Source organism: Triticum aestivum, chromosome 7D, assembly GCF_018294505.1.
Source record: "Triticum aestivum cultivar Chinese Spring chromosome 7D, IWGSC CS RefSeq v2.1, whole genome shotgun sequence".
In the NCBI taxonomy this organism is placed as follows: domain Eukaryota; kingdom Viridiplantae; phylum Streptophyta; class Magnoliopsida; order Poales; family Poaceae; genus Triticum; species Triticum aestivum.
In genome coordinates this window covers 115,258,717-115,278,757 of record NC_057814.1, presented here as the reverse complement: position 1 = coordinate 115,278,757, position 20,041 = coordinate 115,258,717, and the positions used below count along the sequence as shown (strand labels likewise).

General features: G+C 42.3%; 1 protein-coding gene and 1 pseudogene across 1 annotated transcript; one reads left to right on the top strand and one right to left on the bottom strand.

Moving 5' to 3' along the window:
- LOC123170076 (polyadenylate-binding protein-interacting protein 7) lies at nt 1–4,703 on the top strand. The gene is made up of 6 exons (XM_044587921.1): nt 1–455; nt 1,473–2,272; nt 2,546–2,939; nt 3,221–3,291; nt 3,970–4,094; nt 4,206–4,703. The coding sequence occupies exons 2-6, from the start codon at nt 1,529–1,531 to the stop codon at nt 4,486–4,488; spliced, it is 1,617 nt and encodes a 538-aa protein (XP_044443856.1). The 5' UTR covers nt 1–455; nt 1,473–1,528; the 3' UTR covers nt 4,489–4,703.
- Nucleotides 4,704–6,637: 1,934 nt separating this feature from the next.
- Nucleotides 6,638–20,041, bottom strand: part of LOC123170943 (F-box protein At5g07610-like) — a 28,971-nt pseudogene continuing 15,567 nt past the window's right edge.

The following is a 20,041-nucleotide window of genomic DNA, read 5'->3' as shown; positions in this document are numbered from 1 at the left end:
CCCTCCCCTCCCCACGGCCGCCTCCACCGCGCCACAAATCCCGGCGACCCACCCCGCCTCGGAAACCACCACCTCCGCCGCGCCTCCGAATCCCATCCGTGTCCGCGCCGGCTCCGTCTCCGTCTCCGTCTCCGTGTCCGTGTCGTGGGCGGTGAGCCGGTGACGACCCGTACCCTGCCCCGAGTCGGGGAGGGGCGGCCGAGGCTTTTTATCCTTCCCGCCCCATATGGGCCGGTCGCCAGCTATATATTACTACCAGCTCGTCGACCGGCGGAAGGGCATCGGCTCGCGTTGGCGTGAGCTCTCCAGATCTGCCGCGGACGCTCGCCTCGTGTAGATCCCGACCGGATCTCGGCGCGGCGTCGGGGTTGGCCCAGTGGGTTCTCTCCTCTCCTCCCCGGGCGTCTCTCCGTCCGTAGCTAGCGCGTGCGCGGGTGGCCTGGAGAGCCAGCCAGGTGCACCGTTTGCTCAATCTCGTTTGCCTTCTCCGGGCGCATGATTTGATTTTCAAGCTTCTGCTAGAGCTGGAGCTGTGTATGATTCCGATTCTGGGTGGCGTAGCCCTAAGCCTACCTTCCTTATTCTGTTGTTCTTTCCCTTTTTACTGCTACGTTACGTTAGCCGTTCATGGGAATTTACTGATTTAGCGGCAAGGCGAAGTTATTGGCCAATGCGTACCAGCGAAGCGTTAGATATTTCAACGTCTACCCGGTGAATTTGGCGTGTAGAAACTGCATCGGGATATGCAGCTCTCGTGACGCGGGCGGTTGTGGTAGTAGCTCAGGCAGTTATATCTGAGCCAAGAAAGGGCACGCCATTTTGTGTGCAAATGGGTGACGCCCTACTCTAACGCCCTTTTTCGGAAAGATACCTACCGGCTTTTAGGCCTTGTGTAAATTTGGAAACTTCTATTACAAGTAGGCCTTGTGTAAATTTGGAAACTTCTATTACAAGTAATGGTGATAATACTATTGCCATCTCTGTCTGATAGTAACAAAAACAAACTTTTTTGGAGCCGAACTGTACGATTTAATGGACTGACTAGTTTGGCAATTCTAAGAGAACTTTTCTAGCTGAATCAATGTCGATTAGTTCATCCATATATATCATGTAAATTAATAAATGGCATACCTAGTTTAGAGTTCACATTTGGTGTGCTCTAAGAATTACTCAAATAATTGGAGCCATACTTATTGGATTATTTTTTATTTGCCCGTGCTGTTTTTGATAAGCATGAAATTGTTTTTTCCTTGGAAATAAAATCGATTCTCAGTAATCTGGCTTAAATTTATTATTTATAGCTACCTCACAGAAAATTATGGAAGTAGCTGAACAGTTTTGCAGATTAGCAAATAGCTTCTTGCCATTACAGGATACATGGCTTTTCTATTTCAGTTGTTCATAGGAAATGTAATTCTTGTAAATGTGCTAAACTATACTAATACTAACCTTGATGTTTATCACCTTTTCAGGGTTTGGGTAAATCTTATTGGAAGAGTTTTCCTGTACATGTAATTTCTGTTAAAAGATGACTTCACTGAATAAAGTTGTTCCAAATAACGGTGATGCAAGGTCAATGTTACCAAATAAAGTCACTTCATTAAATCCCAATGCAGCAGAGTTTGTCCCTTCATGTGTTATTAGACCATCCTATGGTAATAGCACAGCTTCAGATGCAAGTAAGTCTGAACTTAGGGGGTCCCCTGGAAAAAAAATTCTAGATAGGTCTGAGTCGTCCAAGTCTAATAACTCAGACGATGAGGCACACCAGTTCTGGCGTAAGCAGCTCCCAGATGATATTATTCCAGACTTCACTTCTTTCGAGAAAATCGAACATGAACCTGAAGAACTGTCCCTTGCTGGATTATCCTTGAATGCACCTCCGTTCTATGGGACAAAAGCTAGCCGCTTGTCAAGAGAACACCAAGAGTTGTCTTCTTCAGCTAGCAACCTGGAACTTGGGCATACCAATTTATTTTACGAGGATAATTCACAGGCAACCTTTTCAACTGTTGGTTCAAGCAACTGGGAGCAAAATTACGTGGGTGACCTCCACTTTGCTAATGAAAATCAGGACCTTCAGTATGATCCTACCACGGGCTTTACTGAGAGTTTTGCTTGTGAGTACGTTGCAGCATCAGATGGCCTTTTTGACCCCCTAGAGTATTTAGCGTCTCAGTTTCCTGGATTTTCAGCAGAGAGTCTTGCGGAGCTGTACTATGCAAATGGATGTGACTTCAATCATACTATTGAAATTCTCACCCAGCTAGAGGTAATCTCTTTCTATCTGTAATTTTCACACTAACTCCTCTAGACGTCCAATCAGAGCATTGCTTAACATAGCTGACTCTTCTTGACGTATATGGCTGAAACTTTAATGATTTTTCTTTCTGCTCAAGGCACCAGTATTAAATGTATCCTTTGAAAGACAATATTAAAATCTCTTTCCACTTTATTTGGTAATGTACATTGCTTCAAGCAGTTATGTTACAATTGCAACATTCAGTAGCATCTCCAAGGGTTATTTTTTCTTTTGATTTTTCAGATGCAAGTGGATCCTACTTCCAATCAGACAATGAATTTGACCCCCAGCTCACCAAACTTTAGTACGGGGGACTTTCCTGCCCTGCCAACAGCAGAAGATCAAAACGGTTTCTCCAAGGGAGATATGGATATCCTTGGCTTCTTCAGTGGGCGCAATTCTTCCACCATATCTAGTGGCACTGGTGATTTTGTTTCAGCTGTTCGGAAACTTGCATCACAGAATTCTGGCCATAACAAGTTCAAAAAGGGTCCTGATTACGGCAATGGTGTTTCTACCGTTTCTGTACCCAAGCAGTACAGTTTTGGTTCTAAAACATCTTCTGGGAACAAGTATCAAAATGTTAGTAGTGCACGTGCAACTGCAACTCCATGGCTTGATACTGGCGACGCAGTCGGTAATACTCATCTGAATACTATAAGTTATTTCTGGTGCAAATTGCACAATTTGATGGTTTTGCACATTGTATTGTTGTTATCTTAGAATAGGCAAGTTAGGATTGGTACATTGTGCTTTACAATGTATGGGTTGAACCAGAATGATGTGGATCATGGATAGATCTCAGGAAGCAAATTATAGTTGGGTGTGCATAATTTGAAGCATATTGGTGTATTTTTATGTCTTCTAGATAGATGCAATTATAGACTGATGGATTCATTTTTGTACGTGGCCCAACAGCAAACATGTATTCAGAATCGAGGGAAGAAGCTCGTGATTTTGCCCGTGTCCGAAATGCATGTTTTGAGCAGGTGAGCAGCTTAATTGTTGTCTCCAGATTCTTGGTTGTATATGTATCTATTCTTCTAAACCAATGTACATGTTACATGTTTGCATTTGCATTTCTTGTTTAGGTATCTTTTCATAAGCAATATTAAAAAATACACTGGCAGAACCATAGTAGGAATTTGTTGAGGGTTTGGCCTACGCATCAAATTTGGCATTGTTAATCGGTTTTTGTTGAATTTTGGCATTTTTAAAATTGGTTGTTGCCGTCTTGCTGTATGTAATGTAGGTGTGTATCATTGTCATGTGCTTATTTTTTTAACTGCAGTCAAGAATAATCATAATGTCTCCCATTTTAACTTCGTTCTGACTACACGTCTATGAAAGTTCATCTTTTTTGAACCATCAATGACATTAACATTGTCTTGTTCCTTTCCTTCCTAAATAGAAGGGCAGACCATGTAAAAAAAAGAAGGGCAGAGGATATTCATGTTTTTGTATAAATTTTTCACTATTCATATGCAAGTTTGCAAGCCATACAAAATGATGTATTTGTGCGACTTACTTTAGGGAACGGTAAATCTGGCCCCATAGCTACTAGTATCATATAAATTTCATCCAGGATATCATGAGTTGCTATGTCCTGCATATTTGACTCATTAATTTTGTTAGTTGGAATGTTGATGGAAAGATGTACTTGGCAGGCTAGACAAGCTTACCTAATTGGCAACAAAGCTCTGGCCAAGGAACTAAGCATCAAAGGTCAGGCCTATAACTCGCAAATGAAAGCAGCTCATGAGAAAGCTAGAGAAGCTATTTATCGACAGAGGTTGCTTTCTCCCCTTTTTTTACAAGCTATGTATACGCTGCTTCTGTGGAATGCCGGCGACATATTTACAAGCACTTCTGTTTCATCCTGAATTGTTGTTTCATTGTCCAGGAACCCTGGTTCTTTGCAACGGGGGAGTGATCGTCTGATTGATCTACACGGCCTCCACGTGAGCGAAGCAATCCATATCCTGAAGGTCGAGCTCGGCTCCCTGAGGGGCATGGCGAGGGCTTCAGGCGAAAGGATGCAAGTCATGGTATGCGTCGGAACAGGCCACCACACCAAGGGCTCTCGCACCGCGAGGCTGCCCATCGCCGTCGAGCAGTTCCTTCTGGACGAAGGGCTCCATTACACGCAACCTCAGCCCGGCCTGCTTCGTGTCGCCGTGTACTAACATCATCTCTTAGGTAAGCACCACAGAGAAAAGCAACCCACAAAAAAAGAGGAGAAAGAGATGCAGGAGAAAAACTAAAAAGGTGCGCTGTTGGAGCACTTGTAAGTTCTTGGTAGTTGTATATTAAAAGGAGCCAGCAGGAGAATAGCCTGACAAAACAGAATACAGTGTAAAATTATACATAGATCCATTCAATTCACATTCCATTCCCCTTCTGCCGTGCTTATTCATGATGTTCTCTGGAGTGCTTGCGAGATGGACTGCGGCGAATGTCACACCTGAAGCGTGGGAAATCTCCTCAGTTCCAGTCGGCATTCTGCGGTTATAACAAGACTGGGATTTTGCAGACTCGGTGAAATTTGAGACAAACATGTTGCATGCTTTCACCTGTTTGTTTTATTTTGTTTCTCAAGTTGCCAGGAAGTTCTGTTGTGTACATCTCTTGAGAGAGCTGCAAATGAACACTCGTGGTTGCTTAAGCAACTCATGCGGTGCATGCACATGAGAGCAGAAAAATCCCTTTCACTAAAAAAGAGTGGAATTAAGAACCTAGTAATTTATCATGCCTAGCTTTCTCATATCTTGTGTACTGACATCATCTTGTATAGGCTACTACAAGGCAATATTACACAATATTAATGTCTTTTAACACAGATTCCTACTTTACAACACAACTAAATATTTGTGTACGGCTCCCGCAAACAATTATTCATGAAAATGCATGATCCATCTTGTGTATTGACATCATCTTTTTTTGCGGGGAATGTATTGACATCATCTTGTATAGGCAACCGAGTGGTGTAGCAGTACAAGGCAACATTACACAATATTAACGTCTTTTAACACAGATTTCCTCTTCACAACACAACTAAATATTTGTGTACAGCTCCCGCAAACAATTATTCAAGGCTGGATCCCGATTTCATTAAAGTGTAAAAGAACAATAATTTATGTATATGCACAACCAAAACAGAAAGGGTAAAAAACACGCAAAACCTGCTGATCAATACATCCGCGACCAAGCCAACGCAGCGACCTCAAGCTCAGGGATCAAAGAGACACGCACTATAAGTTCCTGCGGTTCCTTACCTTCTGTTCCAAAGCACACATACGAGAGTTTCAATGAAAAACCTTTGTTACCAAGACTTGAAGACATCTGAAGACTTCATTGTAAAGTTTGTTTAGGAAACTGCTGTCAGTGTACAAAAGTGGAACCATGCTAAGCAATAGTTACCACATACTGCTCTGTCAGCCATACGGGGACAACCAGATCAAAGAATGAGCCACCTTTTTTTTTACGTCGGCTCTAGGAGCCGGACCGTCCCTAGGACTGCTTGTCAGCCTGCCATTGTTGATCCGGAGAACCCAAATTCAACAGCCCAGCCAGAATTAAGGAATAGAAACAAAATTGTTATGGACACAGCTCAATCAGAACAAGAATTGAAAAGATAATAGAGGAGCACGAGTTAAAATGACGAGCTACCAATTTGAAGGGTACGACCTCAGTGTCAACTACAAACACATGAACAAGCAAACCATGTTCTCTAGTAGGTTTGTAGAGCTGCAGATTGTATGATACCATCAACCAAAGACCATGCAAGTTTCATAAAAGGAAACAGATCTTTCTTTTATACCCACTGTATATGCTGTAACATAAATGGAAAAGCCAAGCCAGAAGGAGATAACATATGTTCCTGATGCATAAAAGCAAGGCAAGATCAATATTAAATATTGGTGGATAGCAAAATGCATACCAAAAGATATGCTTGCAGGAAATTAAACATTCAAACACAGATAATATATTATCTCACATTTGCCCCAGATGAGGAGCTAAAAGAGTGACATCAATAATTATTACATGAAACAAATATATCAAGCGACAAGGTTCATTCCTATAACTAAACATTCATATCAGAGGATCAGTTACAGATTCTTCATGGCTAACTAGGTTCATTCTAATATAATGAAACATTCCCATCAGAGGATCAGATACAAATTCTTCATGGCTAACCAGCATTGCTCAAAGCAACAGAACGACATGCACCCATGAGTGCATGTATCCAACAGACATCTCCAACCAGAAGATTTGGCATATATCCAACAACTGATGTTTACTAGGACACAGGAGGCATGCTAAGTATGTAAGCCTTTACTGACCATTTGATGTCCATTCCGCGAAACATGGAGTGTAAGGCAGACCTTCCAAGAATTCTCCAGAAGTGCATATAACATGCACTTTCTGATCATCCATTTCGTATGATAATACCTTCTCCTTACCGTCAGTAAGGTAAATCAAATTATGTTCTGGATGAATTGCAAACATCGAGTAGGACTTGCCGTTTTCACGACAATCCTTTCCAAACAGTTCAAAACAATTGACGGTACACTTCAGCGTCCACTGTCCACTATCATAGTCCTCAAGAACCCAAACAGAGAGTTGACAATCATCTTGATTCTCTATATGCCAAGCATACAATCGTCCCTGAGACTGCCCAATGGAAGCATCGCCACCGTTGTTTGTCATGCCAGGTGGCATTATAATTTCCCCCCAAGCATTCCTTTCCATGTCCAGTATGACTATTGTAGAATAACAAGTAAAGAAATGCATACTGCCACTCAAGAAGGTGCTTTGACTGCTTTCTAAATTACTAAACGATTTTACACTGACATTAAAGCACCGACTCTGCATCGAAGTCCATCCTCCAGTTTCCGATGAGTAGGTCATTTCCGTGGACAGGCCACGAAATGCGCCCAGGTGCACAAACACCACAAAGCGGGAAGGAATGGCCGGGTCAAAACCCAAAAAGTGATTGCCTAGGCGAGAACGCAAACGAAGGTATTTCAGGATTTGGAAGTCTTGGTTTTGAGGGGCAACCTTTTTCAGGCGGTCGTGCAATTCCATAGGAGGGAATTCTATACGAGGCAACACAGTCCACTAATGGGTAGCAGGATTGCAGACAACATAATCAAATTCCTTAGCCTCACCACATTTGAAACATTGTCCGGGTCCTGGATTCGGACAAAAATTCCAACGGTATTCCTTAGGATAGGGAGGATTCCAGCATTTGCAGAGGAGAAGGCCGGTGCTGCACTGCGTGACGCTGAAATGTTGATAACTGTTGCGTAAGAAGGGGAGGTCAGGGTCGACCATGGGAGGGTGTGATGCCCCCGATTCGACCGTACACTAATCATACACGCAAATGTGTACGATCAAGATCAGGGACTCACGGTAAGATATCACAACACAACTCTAGACACAAATTAAAATAATACAAGCTTCATATTACAAGCCAGGGGCCTCGATGGCTCGAATACAGAAGCTCGAAACACAAGTGATACGTCTCCAACGTATCTATAATTTATGAAGTATTCATGCTATTATATTATCCTTCTAGGATGTTTTATATGCATTTATATGCTATTTTATATGATTTTTGGGACTAACCTATTAACCTAGAGCCCAGTGCCAGTTGCTGTTTTTTCCTTGTTTTTAAGTTTTGCAGAAAAGGAAAACCAAACGGAGTCCAATTGACGTGCCAATTTTTGATGATTTTTTCTGGACCAAAATAAGCCCCCGGAGTAAAAGAGTTGGGCCAGGAGAGTCCCGGGCTGCCCACGAGGGTGGGGGGCGCGCCCACCCCCCTGGGCGTGGGCCCCTGCCTCGTGGACAACCCGGAGACCCCCCTAACGTGAGACCTACGCCAAAAAATCCTATAAATACTGAAACCTCCAGAAAACAGAATAGATCGGGAGTTCCGCCGCCGCAAGCCTCTGTAGCCACGAAAAATCAATCGGGACCCTGTTCCGGCACCCTGCTGGAGGGGGGAACCCTCACCGGTGGCCATATTCATCATCCCAGCGCTCTCCATGACGAGGAGGGAGTAGTTCACCCTCGGGGCTGAGGGTATGTACCAGTAGCTATGTGTTTGATCTCTCTATCTCTCTCGTGTTCTTGAGGTGATACGATCTTGATGTATCGCGAGCTTTGCTATTATAGTTGGATCTTATGATGTTTCTCCCCCTCTACTCTCTTGTAATGGATTGAGTTTTTCCTTTGAAGTTATCTTATCGGATTGAGTCTTTAATGATTTGAGAACACTTGATGTATGTCTTGCGTGGGATAACCGTGGTGACAATGGGTTATTCTATAGATTCACTTGATGTATGTTTTGGTGATCAACTTGCGGGTTCCGCCCATGAACCTATGCATAGGGGTTGGCACACGTTTTCATCTTGACTCTCCGGTAGAAACTTTGGGGCACTCTTTGAGGTTCTATGTGTTGGTTGAATAGATGAATCTGAGATTGTGTGATGCATATCGTATAATCATGCCCACGGATACTTGAGGTGACATTGGAGTATCTAGGTGACATTAGGGTTTTGGTTGATATGTGTCTTAAGGTGTTATTCTAGTACGAACTCTTGAATAGATCGATCCGAAAGAATAACTTTGAGGTGGTTTCGTACCCTACAATAATCTCTTCGTTTGTTCTCCGCTATTAGTGACTTTGGAGTGACTCTTTGTTGCATGTTGAGGGATAGTTATATGATCAAATTATGTTATTATTGTTGAGAGAACTTGCACTAGTGAAAGTATGAATCCTAGGCCTTGTTTTAACGCATTGCAATACCGTTTGTGCTCACTTTTATCATTAGTTACCTTGCTGTTTTTATATTTTCAGATTACAAAAACCTATATCTACCATCCATATTGCACTTGTATCACCATCTCTTCGCCGAACTAGTGCACCTGTCGTGGAATTGTCACGACAGATGTCCTTAGTGTCAGGACTTAGTCGCAAGGCCAACGCATCTATGTGGTAGCTTGAGAGGGGTTGAGCGGAATCGAGAGACGCAACACAAGACAAGGATTTAGACAGCTTCGGGCCCCAGGAAACATCATCCGGTAACAACCCTATATGCTGTTTGAGGCTAGGTCTCATTATGATCACGGGAGAGTCGCCGGGAACCGGCTCTCGGTGTCTAGCCCTAGAGATCGTTTCTTGTTGCCTGTCCCTCTTTGGGGTGCCCTGCCCCTCCTTATATAAGTTAGAGGGGCGGGTTACATGTGGAGTCCTAGTAGGACTAGGACTAGTCTATCTTCTCTTACAAGTTAATTACAAGTCCGGGTCTTGCTTCCTCGTAAAGGAAATATTCGTCATCCCTTTCCTTTTAATCCGGCCCATCATAACGTGAGCCGGCCTTCTGGGCTTTAGGCCTTGTTGTCCATCTGACCCGCCCGCCGGGTTACTAATGAGTCGCCAAGATCGGGCAGGTTATCTGTGAATCGCCAAGCTCCGGGCGGGTCACCAGTGAGTCGCCAATTCCGGCCGGGTCATACCGCGGGGTATATCCCCGACATTAGCCCCCGGTTTAATTTTGATTTATCCATGTTAAACTGATCCTGTAAAATAAACACAAGAACAAACTTGATAGGTTGTGCTCCGGGTTAAATTTTTGTAAGCCGGCACCTGATCATCTTTAAATCCTTGTCATTTCCTTCTTGATACATGCCCATGAACTCATAGCAAATCTCCTTTAGTAGATATGTTCAAACTTTGTGAATGCAAAAAATCCAGATACTTCTTTTGAAAAATCCGGGTCAATAGGCCAGCTTCAGAGTCAATTTACTCGCATTAATCTCTTGTAGAGAAATATTGTAAGAAATAATCCACTTGAATCGGCTTCCAAAGCGCCGGCTTAAAACATATTGGTCTTGAAATACTCATCTGACTTTCAGTCGGCTTGAAGAGGTAAAACTTGCCGGTTTATCATAACCAAAATTGCCGGCTTGTAAATATTGATAGCACCGGGTCATAACTGTTGCCGACGCCGGGTCATAATTATTAGTGACACCAGATCATGATTGTTGCAAACACCGGGTCAATCTGATCTGCTCAAAACTAAGAATTTGAATATCCCCCCCTTATATGTATATCACCTGTAGCCCCTAAGTGTCGGGTTGTCATGTTTGCAGCAACCTGGGACTTGTAATTGCCTTATGCTCATAAAATTTCAACCAGTGTAGCCCCCAAGGGCCGGTTCATTATGCAATAATGAGCAGGGACTTTGTAAATATGATCATGTAAACTTTGAGCAGCAACGTGTAGCCCCCAAGGGCCGGCTCAGTAAGATAATATTGAGCTGGGACTTTATATATACTTCTTTGAAAAGAACATCATATGATGTAACCCCCATCATGGGGCTTGAACCCACGTCCACAAGGTTAAGAGCTTTGTGCTTTACCAACTGAGCAGTGGACCCTTTAATATAATGGATTAAGGCTTGTGTACCTTGAATTTTTGACAGGAGCAATTGGTAGTCCCCAAGGGCCGGCTCATTTAGAATATGATGAGTCGGGTCTTCAATAAGTTGAGCAAAAAATGACTTTGCATTAGCCCCCAAGTGCCATGGTGCATGCTGGCAGTGACATGGGACTTGCATATTTGATGTAATCTCAATTTAAATAATGTAGCCCCCAAGTGCCGGGTCGTAAGCCTGCAGCGACTCGGGACTATTCTTTCCATTATAGAATAAATCATATCCATTGATAAAATAATAGCCATTGCGCCAAAGCGACTTTGAATACCTCATCTGCTGATAAGTCAATCCGGAGTTTAAATACCCGGCGGCTCTTGGCCGATGGCGATTTAATACGCCTCCATTGTAAGCCGGAATTTGTACAACCCGGCGGCTTATAGCCTTTGAGAAAATCAAGAATTGATAACCCTTTTGAGACACTAATTTCAATCTATGATGATGGGCTTGAATTTAATCATTTATGTAAGTCATAGCTCTGTAAATCCTGCAGAATTTAAACAACATATGCCCTAGCGACTTAACGTCAAAAACCAGGGCGGGTAACCATCCAAATGTAGTCTTATCCTGCACATAATTAGATCACAAGATCCCTTGGCGGTTTACCGCAGGGCGGGTCATAATATCTCACATATAACCATTGATGTGTAACAAGGAGTCACAGATAAGCCTATTATGAATCTAACTTTGAAACACAACTATAATAATAATATTATGCCTGTGATATTGAATTTTCACTGCCGGTTTATGTGACCTGTGCAGTAAGGGTGATAACCCAATCTTTAGAAATCAAGACTTCCAAATGCTTATGATTGTCATATGATGGCGACTTATCATCCAAAGTCAAACCGGGTTAAATAGCAACCACTCATATACACTTTAGATATGATCAAAAGAGCTTCAAATAAAATCCAAAAATTGTTTGCAAAAAGAGACTTCAAAAAATTTGAGGCTTCTGATTCGAATACGATCAGAAAACCTTCCCAAAGGGGTTAAGCTAAGATTCGAATACGATCATATAGCCCCCAGTGGCTTTGGCGTTGCCGATCAAGAGGGTACCGACAGCTATGTTCTCTTTGGTTCGAATACGACCTATGTTTGAACAGGAAGCCCCCAAATGACCTTGAGAGTTGTTTAACGACGCCGATTCGAATACGATCCACGTCGGTTCCCAAAAGGGGTTGAGCTATGATTCGAATATGATCAAGAATCCCCCTAGTGAGCTCGGCAGTGTGCCGATCAAGAGAGTACCAACAGCTATGTTCTCTTTGGTTCGAATACGACCTATGTTTGAATAGGAAGCCCCCTAGTGATCATGAGAATATTTAACGACTCTGATTCGAATACGATCAGGGTCACACCTAAAGGGTTAATCTAAATTCGATTATGATCAGCTCCCAATGGTCATTAAAGCAGGGTACTTATGTTTGGGTTGTGCTTTGTAACAGACTCCTTTTGGTCCCTTTAATTTTTCCTGAAAACTCGAACTTTTGTGAGAGATAAATTCTTTTTGAACCGGAAAAACAAGATATTGAGAGTTTCAAAGCTTTGTGATAAACAAATTTACCTTAAACCGGATTTTGAACCAGATTTGAGAGCTTCAAAACTTTGTGGTAGATAAATTTCCCTTGAACCGGATTTTAAACCGGATATTTAAGAGCTTCAGTGCTTTGTGGGAGATGTCAAGTCTCTTAAGCCGGATCTAAACCGGAATCCTTCTTTTTAAGCCAGAAATTTTCTGACGGCCTCTAAACCTTTTACCAATATGGCGGTAGCCTCCGGGACCGGGTTATTTTTCCCTCCAATGACCCGGAGTTCTTGAATGCATTGAAACCGACCAATGCTGCCGAGTCATATCATTGTAGCCCCCGAGTCTCAAGACGACTCGAGGAGTTGGCTTTGAGATTCTCCATATTGACCATAGCATAAGGTGTATATCATTGGTGTTGATAGCGCGATGTGAATCCACAGAAGGTTGAAGTGACTGCGGTGGGTTATAAATGACCCCGTATGAGCCGTGTCAGCAACTCGGCCAATGGTTCCTTCCAACTGGATGTTTTGAAGTTAACCAAACTGTAGTGGCGGCGACTTGTGCGCCTGCCCATTGAACCATCCAGTGCAGACGGCGGCTGATAATACATGATAATTGGCCTCCAATTTGTTGGAAGAAAAACCGGGCTTCCCAAGCAGTGACTCGCTCATATTCAATAAACAGCTCATGCATACAGGTGCGGCCCAGTGTGTTTATATAGACCAACCCGCGAGAGATGGATGGTAAAGACGACCGTTGCATCAGAGGCGGCACAGACAGATGAGCCGGCCGTGGTGTTGTAAGTCGGTCCGGACGGGCGAATCGATCGCCGGCGCGGTAAGCCGCGCGGATGGGCGAGTCAACCACGTTGTGTTGATGTAGTGAACAATTGTCCTGTATCAAAAACCTCGCAAGCCAGGGTAATTGCTCTTTTTAAAGAAAACAATATATAATATATAAAAATTTACTGGATTGATTTCACCTGATATGTCAGGCCAGAAATTATCCACCGCGGAGTTGATGATCATCACGGTGAAGCTGAAACCAATCACGGCCGAGTCGGCCGCAGGAGCAGACAGATGAGCCGGCCACGGCGTTGTAAGCCGGTGCGGTCGGGCGAGTCAATCGCAGGAGCGGTAAGCGACGCGGACGCCGAGTCGGCCGCGGGGGCGGACGGGTAAGTTGTCCGTCACATTGTAAGCTGGTCGCAGACGTGTGAGCCGGCCGCGAGGGTGGACGGGCAGGTCGTCCATGGCATTGTAAGGCGGCGCGGATGGGCGAGTCGGCTGGCGCGTTGATGTAGACCGGACTGCAGGGGTGGCGGCTTGCGCCCACCTGTTGAACAGTAAGCGGCCGCAGATGCCGTTACATGATGATGCTACCGCACACTCCATGGATACGGCATTACACCATCTTTATGATGAATCATTGTCCTGCACATACCAAAGTGATTGTTTTTTGACAAAAAACAATATGCGCTAATAAAATAATCTTAGATGGATATCACCTGATTTGTTCGGATGACCGATGATCCATTCAACGCAACAGAAAACAGCTCAGGTAGACCGGCAACCCAAAATAGCCCGGCGGCTTATCATAGCAGTGGCGGCTCAATGCGGCCCCGGTGAATTAATACAGCAGAGGGGCTCAATGTTGCGCATTTTTTAACTTCGTCCGTTTTTTTAAATCTCCAGACACGTATTTTTGCACCATAGTTTCGTGTAGCCTTCTGATGTCCATCTTGAGCCGGACAGATAAATAGTAGTAACAAAGTATTGCCAGTAATGGCAGCGCACACTGACGGAGCTGACTGCTGACGCGACCGCAGTCCAGAGTGGCCACCGTTTAATATTCCCAAGCATGTCAAAACAGAAGGCGGGCCGGTTTAAGGAAAACCACTGTGGTGAAACCGGGTCACAGCTGTATCCGCATCTCGGTCATGGCATTTTTTTTGAGGTAGCAGTAGCTGCGTACACAGGAAACCACAGCAGCAACTCTTGAGTAATAGATCGACACATCAAACCCAGTTGGAAACTCGACTCCTTAAAAGCCAGGTACAGTACTTGAAAATCGGAAACTCATGTGAGCAACCACTTGGAAAGCTTTTTGTGAGATCAATTGCAAGGTAATGATTGGCCTAGGAATCTATGCCCTTGAGGGGTTTGCTTCTCTGCGTAACAAACAGAAATGTAAAAGCATGTGTCAATCAACTTGCAGCAGGCTTCAATCTTCACGCCAGAGGGTAGCAATCAGACCAGGTCACTAAATAGGACCAGTTGACGTATACTTGCGGTAAAAAACTCCGGTTGATCTCGGCGACTTGCGGCCGCGTACAGACGCAGCCCTAATTCCCGATCTCAATCTTGTATTCATCCTTCCAAAATTAATGAGTGGAATTAATTAATCCGTCCGACGGTAGACTTCTTGCGCGATTGTTTCATACCGGCTCTTCTTCATCTGATCACATCGCGAGCTTTCGATCCCTAGGAGAGATCCCTTCAAGAACTCATCACCACCGTGCGCAGGCCCCACGGTGGGCGCCAACTGTCGTGGAATTGTCACGGCAGATGTCCTTAGTGTCAGGACTTAGTCGCGAGGCCAACGCATCTATGTGGTAGCTTGAGAGGGGTTGAGCGGAATCGAGAGACGCAACACAAGACATGGATTTAGACAGCTTCGGGCCCCGGGAAACATCATCCGGTAACAACCCTACATGCTGTTTGAGGCTAGGTCTCATTATGATCACGGGAGAGTCGCCGGGAACCGGCTCTCGGTGTCTAGCCCTAGAGATCGTTTCTTGTTGCCTGTCCTTCTTTGGGGTGCCCTGCCCCTCCTTATATAAGTTAGAGGGGCTGGCTACATGTGGAGTCCTAGTAGGACTAGGACTAGTCTATCTTCTCTTACAAGTTAATTACAAGTCCGGGTCTTGCTTCCTCGTAAAGGAAATATTCGTCATCCCTTTCCTTTTAATCCGGCCCATCATAACGTGAGCCGGCCTTCTGGGCTTTAGGCCTTGTTGTCCATCTGACCCGCCCGCCGGGTTACTAATGAGTCGCCAAGATCGGGCAGGTTATCTGTGAATCGCCAAGCTCCGGGCGGGTCACCAGTGAGTCGCCAATTCCGGCCGGGTCATACCGCGGGGTATATCCCCGACAGCACCTATACAATTTACCATTGTATTGGGTGTGTTGGGGACACAAGAGACTCTTTGTTATTTGGTTGCAGGGTTGCTTGAGAGAGACCATCTTCATCCTATGCCTCCCACGGATTGATAAATCTTAGGTCATCCACTTGAGGGAAATTTGCTACTGTCCTACAAACCTCTACACTTGGAGGCCCAACAACGTCTACAAGAAGAAGGTTGTGTAGTAGACATCAAGCAGTTTCTGGCGCCGTTGCCGGGGAGGTGAGTGCTTGAAGGTATATCTTTAGATCTTGCAATCGAATCTTTTATTTTCTTGTTTTATCACTAGTTTAGTCTATAAAAGAAAAGTACAAAAAAATGGAATTGAGTTTACCTCATACGCTTCATCTTTTTAATATCTTTCGTGAGTATGATGGAAAGGAAAATTGTGCCAAAGTGCTAGAAGAAGAAGTCTATAAAATGTTTGGCACTAAATATTTGAACGATGAGCATGATGGCAATGTTGTTAGTATGAATTCCTTGAATATCCATGATGCTAATGATATGCAAAGCCACAAGCTTGGAGAAGCTATATTTGATGAAGATGATATTTTTTGTCCTCCAAGCTTTGATGAGCAAATTTACTATGATGAAAGCATGCCTCCTATCTATGATGATTATTGTGATGACACGTATGCTCTAAAGAACAATGATAACCATGAAACTTGTCATCTTGATCTTAATTTTCAATCATATGATAGTTATTTTGTTGAGTTTGCTCCCACTACTATTGAAGAGAAGAATTTTGCTTATGTGGAGAGTAGTAAAATTTCTATGCAAGTAGATCATGAAAAGAATGCTTTAGGTGCTGGCTATATTGTTGAATTCATTCATGATGCTACTGAAAATTATTATGAGGGAGGAATATATGCATGTAGGAATTGCAATAATATCAAGTTTCCTCTTTATGTGCTTAAAATCTTGAAGTTATGCTTGTTTTACCTTCCTATGCAAGTTGATTCTTGTTCCCATAAGTTGTTTGCTCACAAAATCCCTATGCATAGGAAGTGGATTAGACTTAAATGTGCTAGTCATATTCTTCATGATGCTCTCTTTATGTTTCAATTCTTATCTTTTATGCGAGCATCATTGAAATCATCATGTCTAGCTAGGGGCGTTAAACGTTAGCGCTTGTTGGGTGGCAACCCAATTTTTATTTTAGTTTCTTGCATTTTGGTTCTGTTTAGAAATAAATAATCCATCTAGCTTCTGTTTAGATGTGGTTTTGTGTTTTAATTAGTGTTTGTGCCAAGTAGAACCTTTGGGAAGACTTGGGTGAAGTCTTTATGATCATGCTGTAAAAAAACAGAAACTTTAGCGCTCACGAGATTAGCTAAAACTTTTTACTGGATAGTGATATTTAGTTGATTATTTTTTCAGATGATTACTAGACAAATTACTCAGGTCCACCAATTTATTTTAAAAATTTTGGAGTTCCAGAAGTTTGCGTTAGTTACAGATTACTACAGACTGTTCTGTTTTTGACAGATTCTGTTTTCGATGTGTTGTTTGCTTATTTTGATGAATCTATGAGTAGTATTGGAGGGTATGAACCATAGAGAAGTTGGAATACAGTAGATATTACACCAATATGAATTTAGAATGAGTTCACAACAGTACCTAAGTGGTGGTTTTATTTTCTTATACTAACGGAGCTTATGAGTTTTCTGTTAAGTTTTGTGTTGTGAAGTTTTCATGTTTTGGGTAAAGATTCGATGGACTATGGAATAAGGAGTGGAAAGAGCCTAAGCTTGGGGATGACCAAGACACCCCAAGGTAATATTCAAGGACAACCAAGAGCCTAAGCTTGGGGATGCCCCGGATGGCATCCCCTCTACCGTCTTCATTCATTGGTAACTTTACTTGGAGCTATATTTTTATTCACCACATGATATGTGTTTTGCTTGGAGCGTCATTTTATTTTGTTAGTATTTGCTTGCTGTTACTTAGAATAATGTTTTGCATATCTATTTTCAATAAAAATGTCAAGGATAGATTTTACCATGCTTATTTTGCAAGTATACATGTTGCTGTTTCAAAACAGAAAGTTTACCGCTGTTGCAAAAATTCCCTAGAAAAGTCAGAATGTGATAAAATGTTGAAACCTTTTGCATAATAAGCTCTGATAAATTTACTACAGTGGGAATTTTCTTTCATAATGTTTGGAGTTAGGGAAGTATGATGAATCTTGCATTCTTTACATACTGTACTGTTTTGGCAGATTGCTGTTATGTTTGCATTGTTTACATATGTTTGCTTGTTTAATGATTCTATTTGAGGATAGGAGTATTAAATATGCAGAGACATTTAGTATGCAATGTTGAATAATGATTTTAGTGATTTGTTACAGTAGAAAATGATAAGGTTTTTGCATTGGTTTATACTAACTTATCTCACGAGTTCTTGTTGAGTTTGGTGTGGATGAAGCTTTCGAGATTTAGGAAACCGTGATATGAGAGGAATTAAGGAGATACAAAAGCTCAAGCTTGGGGATTCCCAAGGCACCCCAAGATAATATTTCAAGAGGTCTCAAGCATCTAAGCTTGGGGATGCCCCGGTAGGCATCCCACCTTTCTTCTTCAACAATTATCGGTTATTATCGGTTGAGCCTAAGTTTTTGCTTCTTCACATGATGAGTGCTATCCTTGAAATGTCATTTTATTTTGTTTTGCTTGCTGTTTGAATAATATCCCAAGATCTGAAATTCTTGAGAGTCTTCACATAGCTACATAATTATTTAACTACTCATTGATCTTCACTCATATCTTTTTAGAGTAGTTTGTCATTTACTCGTGTGCTTCACTTATATCCTATGAGTAAATGGTTGAATGATTTGAATGTCATAAATCTGAAATTATATATGTTTCATATGCCTTTCCCATGGGGAGTAATGCCTTCACATATAAGAAGTAGAGGTGGTAAATTTTTTGAAGGTTAGCAAACATTGTATTGGTCACTTGAACAATTCATGAAAGAATATTGAAGGAAGAGAGATTTCACATATAAATATACTATCTTGGACATCTTCTATGATTGTGAGCCCCATTAATTATTTTCAAACCTGAGCAAATTAGTTGAAGTCGGACAAGGAAGACAACATAATGAGTTATGCTTGGGTATATTTGTATAAGTTATATTGTTATGGATCCTCTAACATGTGGTGCTTGCTATTTAGAATCCTTTGCTAGCCAAAATATCTGTACTAAGCGGGAATACTGCTTGTGCATCCAAATTCCTTGAACCAAGTTTATTCCATGAGTGTCCACCATATCTACCTATATGCGGTATTTACTTGCTGTTCCAAGTAAATTTGCATGTGCCAAACTCTAAACCTTCAAATAATAATCTGTTTTGTATGCCCGAATCGCTCATGTAGCGACAAGGGGCTGTCAGTATCTTCCATGCTAGGTGGGTTATTCTCACGATGAGTGGACTCCGCTCATCATTCACGAGAAAATGGCTGGTAACTGGGATGCCCAGTCCTATGATCAAAAGATCAAAAACAAAATCGCAAATAATTTAAACAAAACTCCCCAAGGAATGTTGATAGTTGGACGGCACCCGTTGTTTCGGACAAGCCGTGGAGTGTGAATGTTGGTGGAGGGGGAGTAAAAACTTTACCTTTCCGCGTGGGAACCGCCTATAATGTATCTAGTATGGAAGATATTGGGAACTCTTGGTCGTTATGTTGACAATGAAAGCATACCTCTCAAAATTATTTTCATCTCTGTTTTAGCTTCGAGCTCTGGCACCTCTGCAAATCCCTGCTTCCCTCTGCGAAGGGCCTATCTTTTACTTTTATGCAAGAGTCAGTAGTATTCCTTCTCATTCCAACCCACTCTTTAGTTGGCAAGCATCATGTGATGGAAAGATCTAAGCATATATGGCCATTCAAATATATTTGAGCATGAATTATTATTGTTGACATTACCCTTGAGGTAAAAGGTTGGGAGGCGAAACATTAAGCCCCTATCTTTCTCTGTGTTCGATGAATACTATTTGTTCTAAAAATATGCTTTGAGTGGTAGCAATCATGGAAGACTATATGATAGTTGAGTATGTGGGATTTGCTAAATCAAAGCTCTGACATAGACTCTTCCTGAAAATAAGATGAATTGTAATTGTTTGATGACTAATAACACGGTTTGTTAGTTTTCAAGAAAGTTTATGATCTATACTTTAACATGTGAATGGTTTGTTACTTGATCATGAGAAGCTTTAAGATATGAGCAACTGTTATGATATATAATGATGCTAGAAAAAGTGATTGGAACTATCATTGATCAAACTTATGCACTTGCTAGCATTCACACTTCATATTTTTTTTATCATTTACCTACTCGAGGACGAGCAGGAATTAAGCTTGGGGATGCTGATACATCTCCAACGTATCTATAATTTATGAAGTATTCATGCTATTATATTATCCTTCTAGGATGTTTTATATGCATTTATATGCTATTTTATATGATTTTTGGGACTAACCTATTAACCTAGAGCCCAGTGCCAGTTTCTGTTTT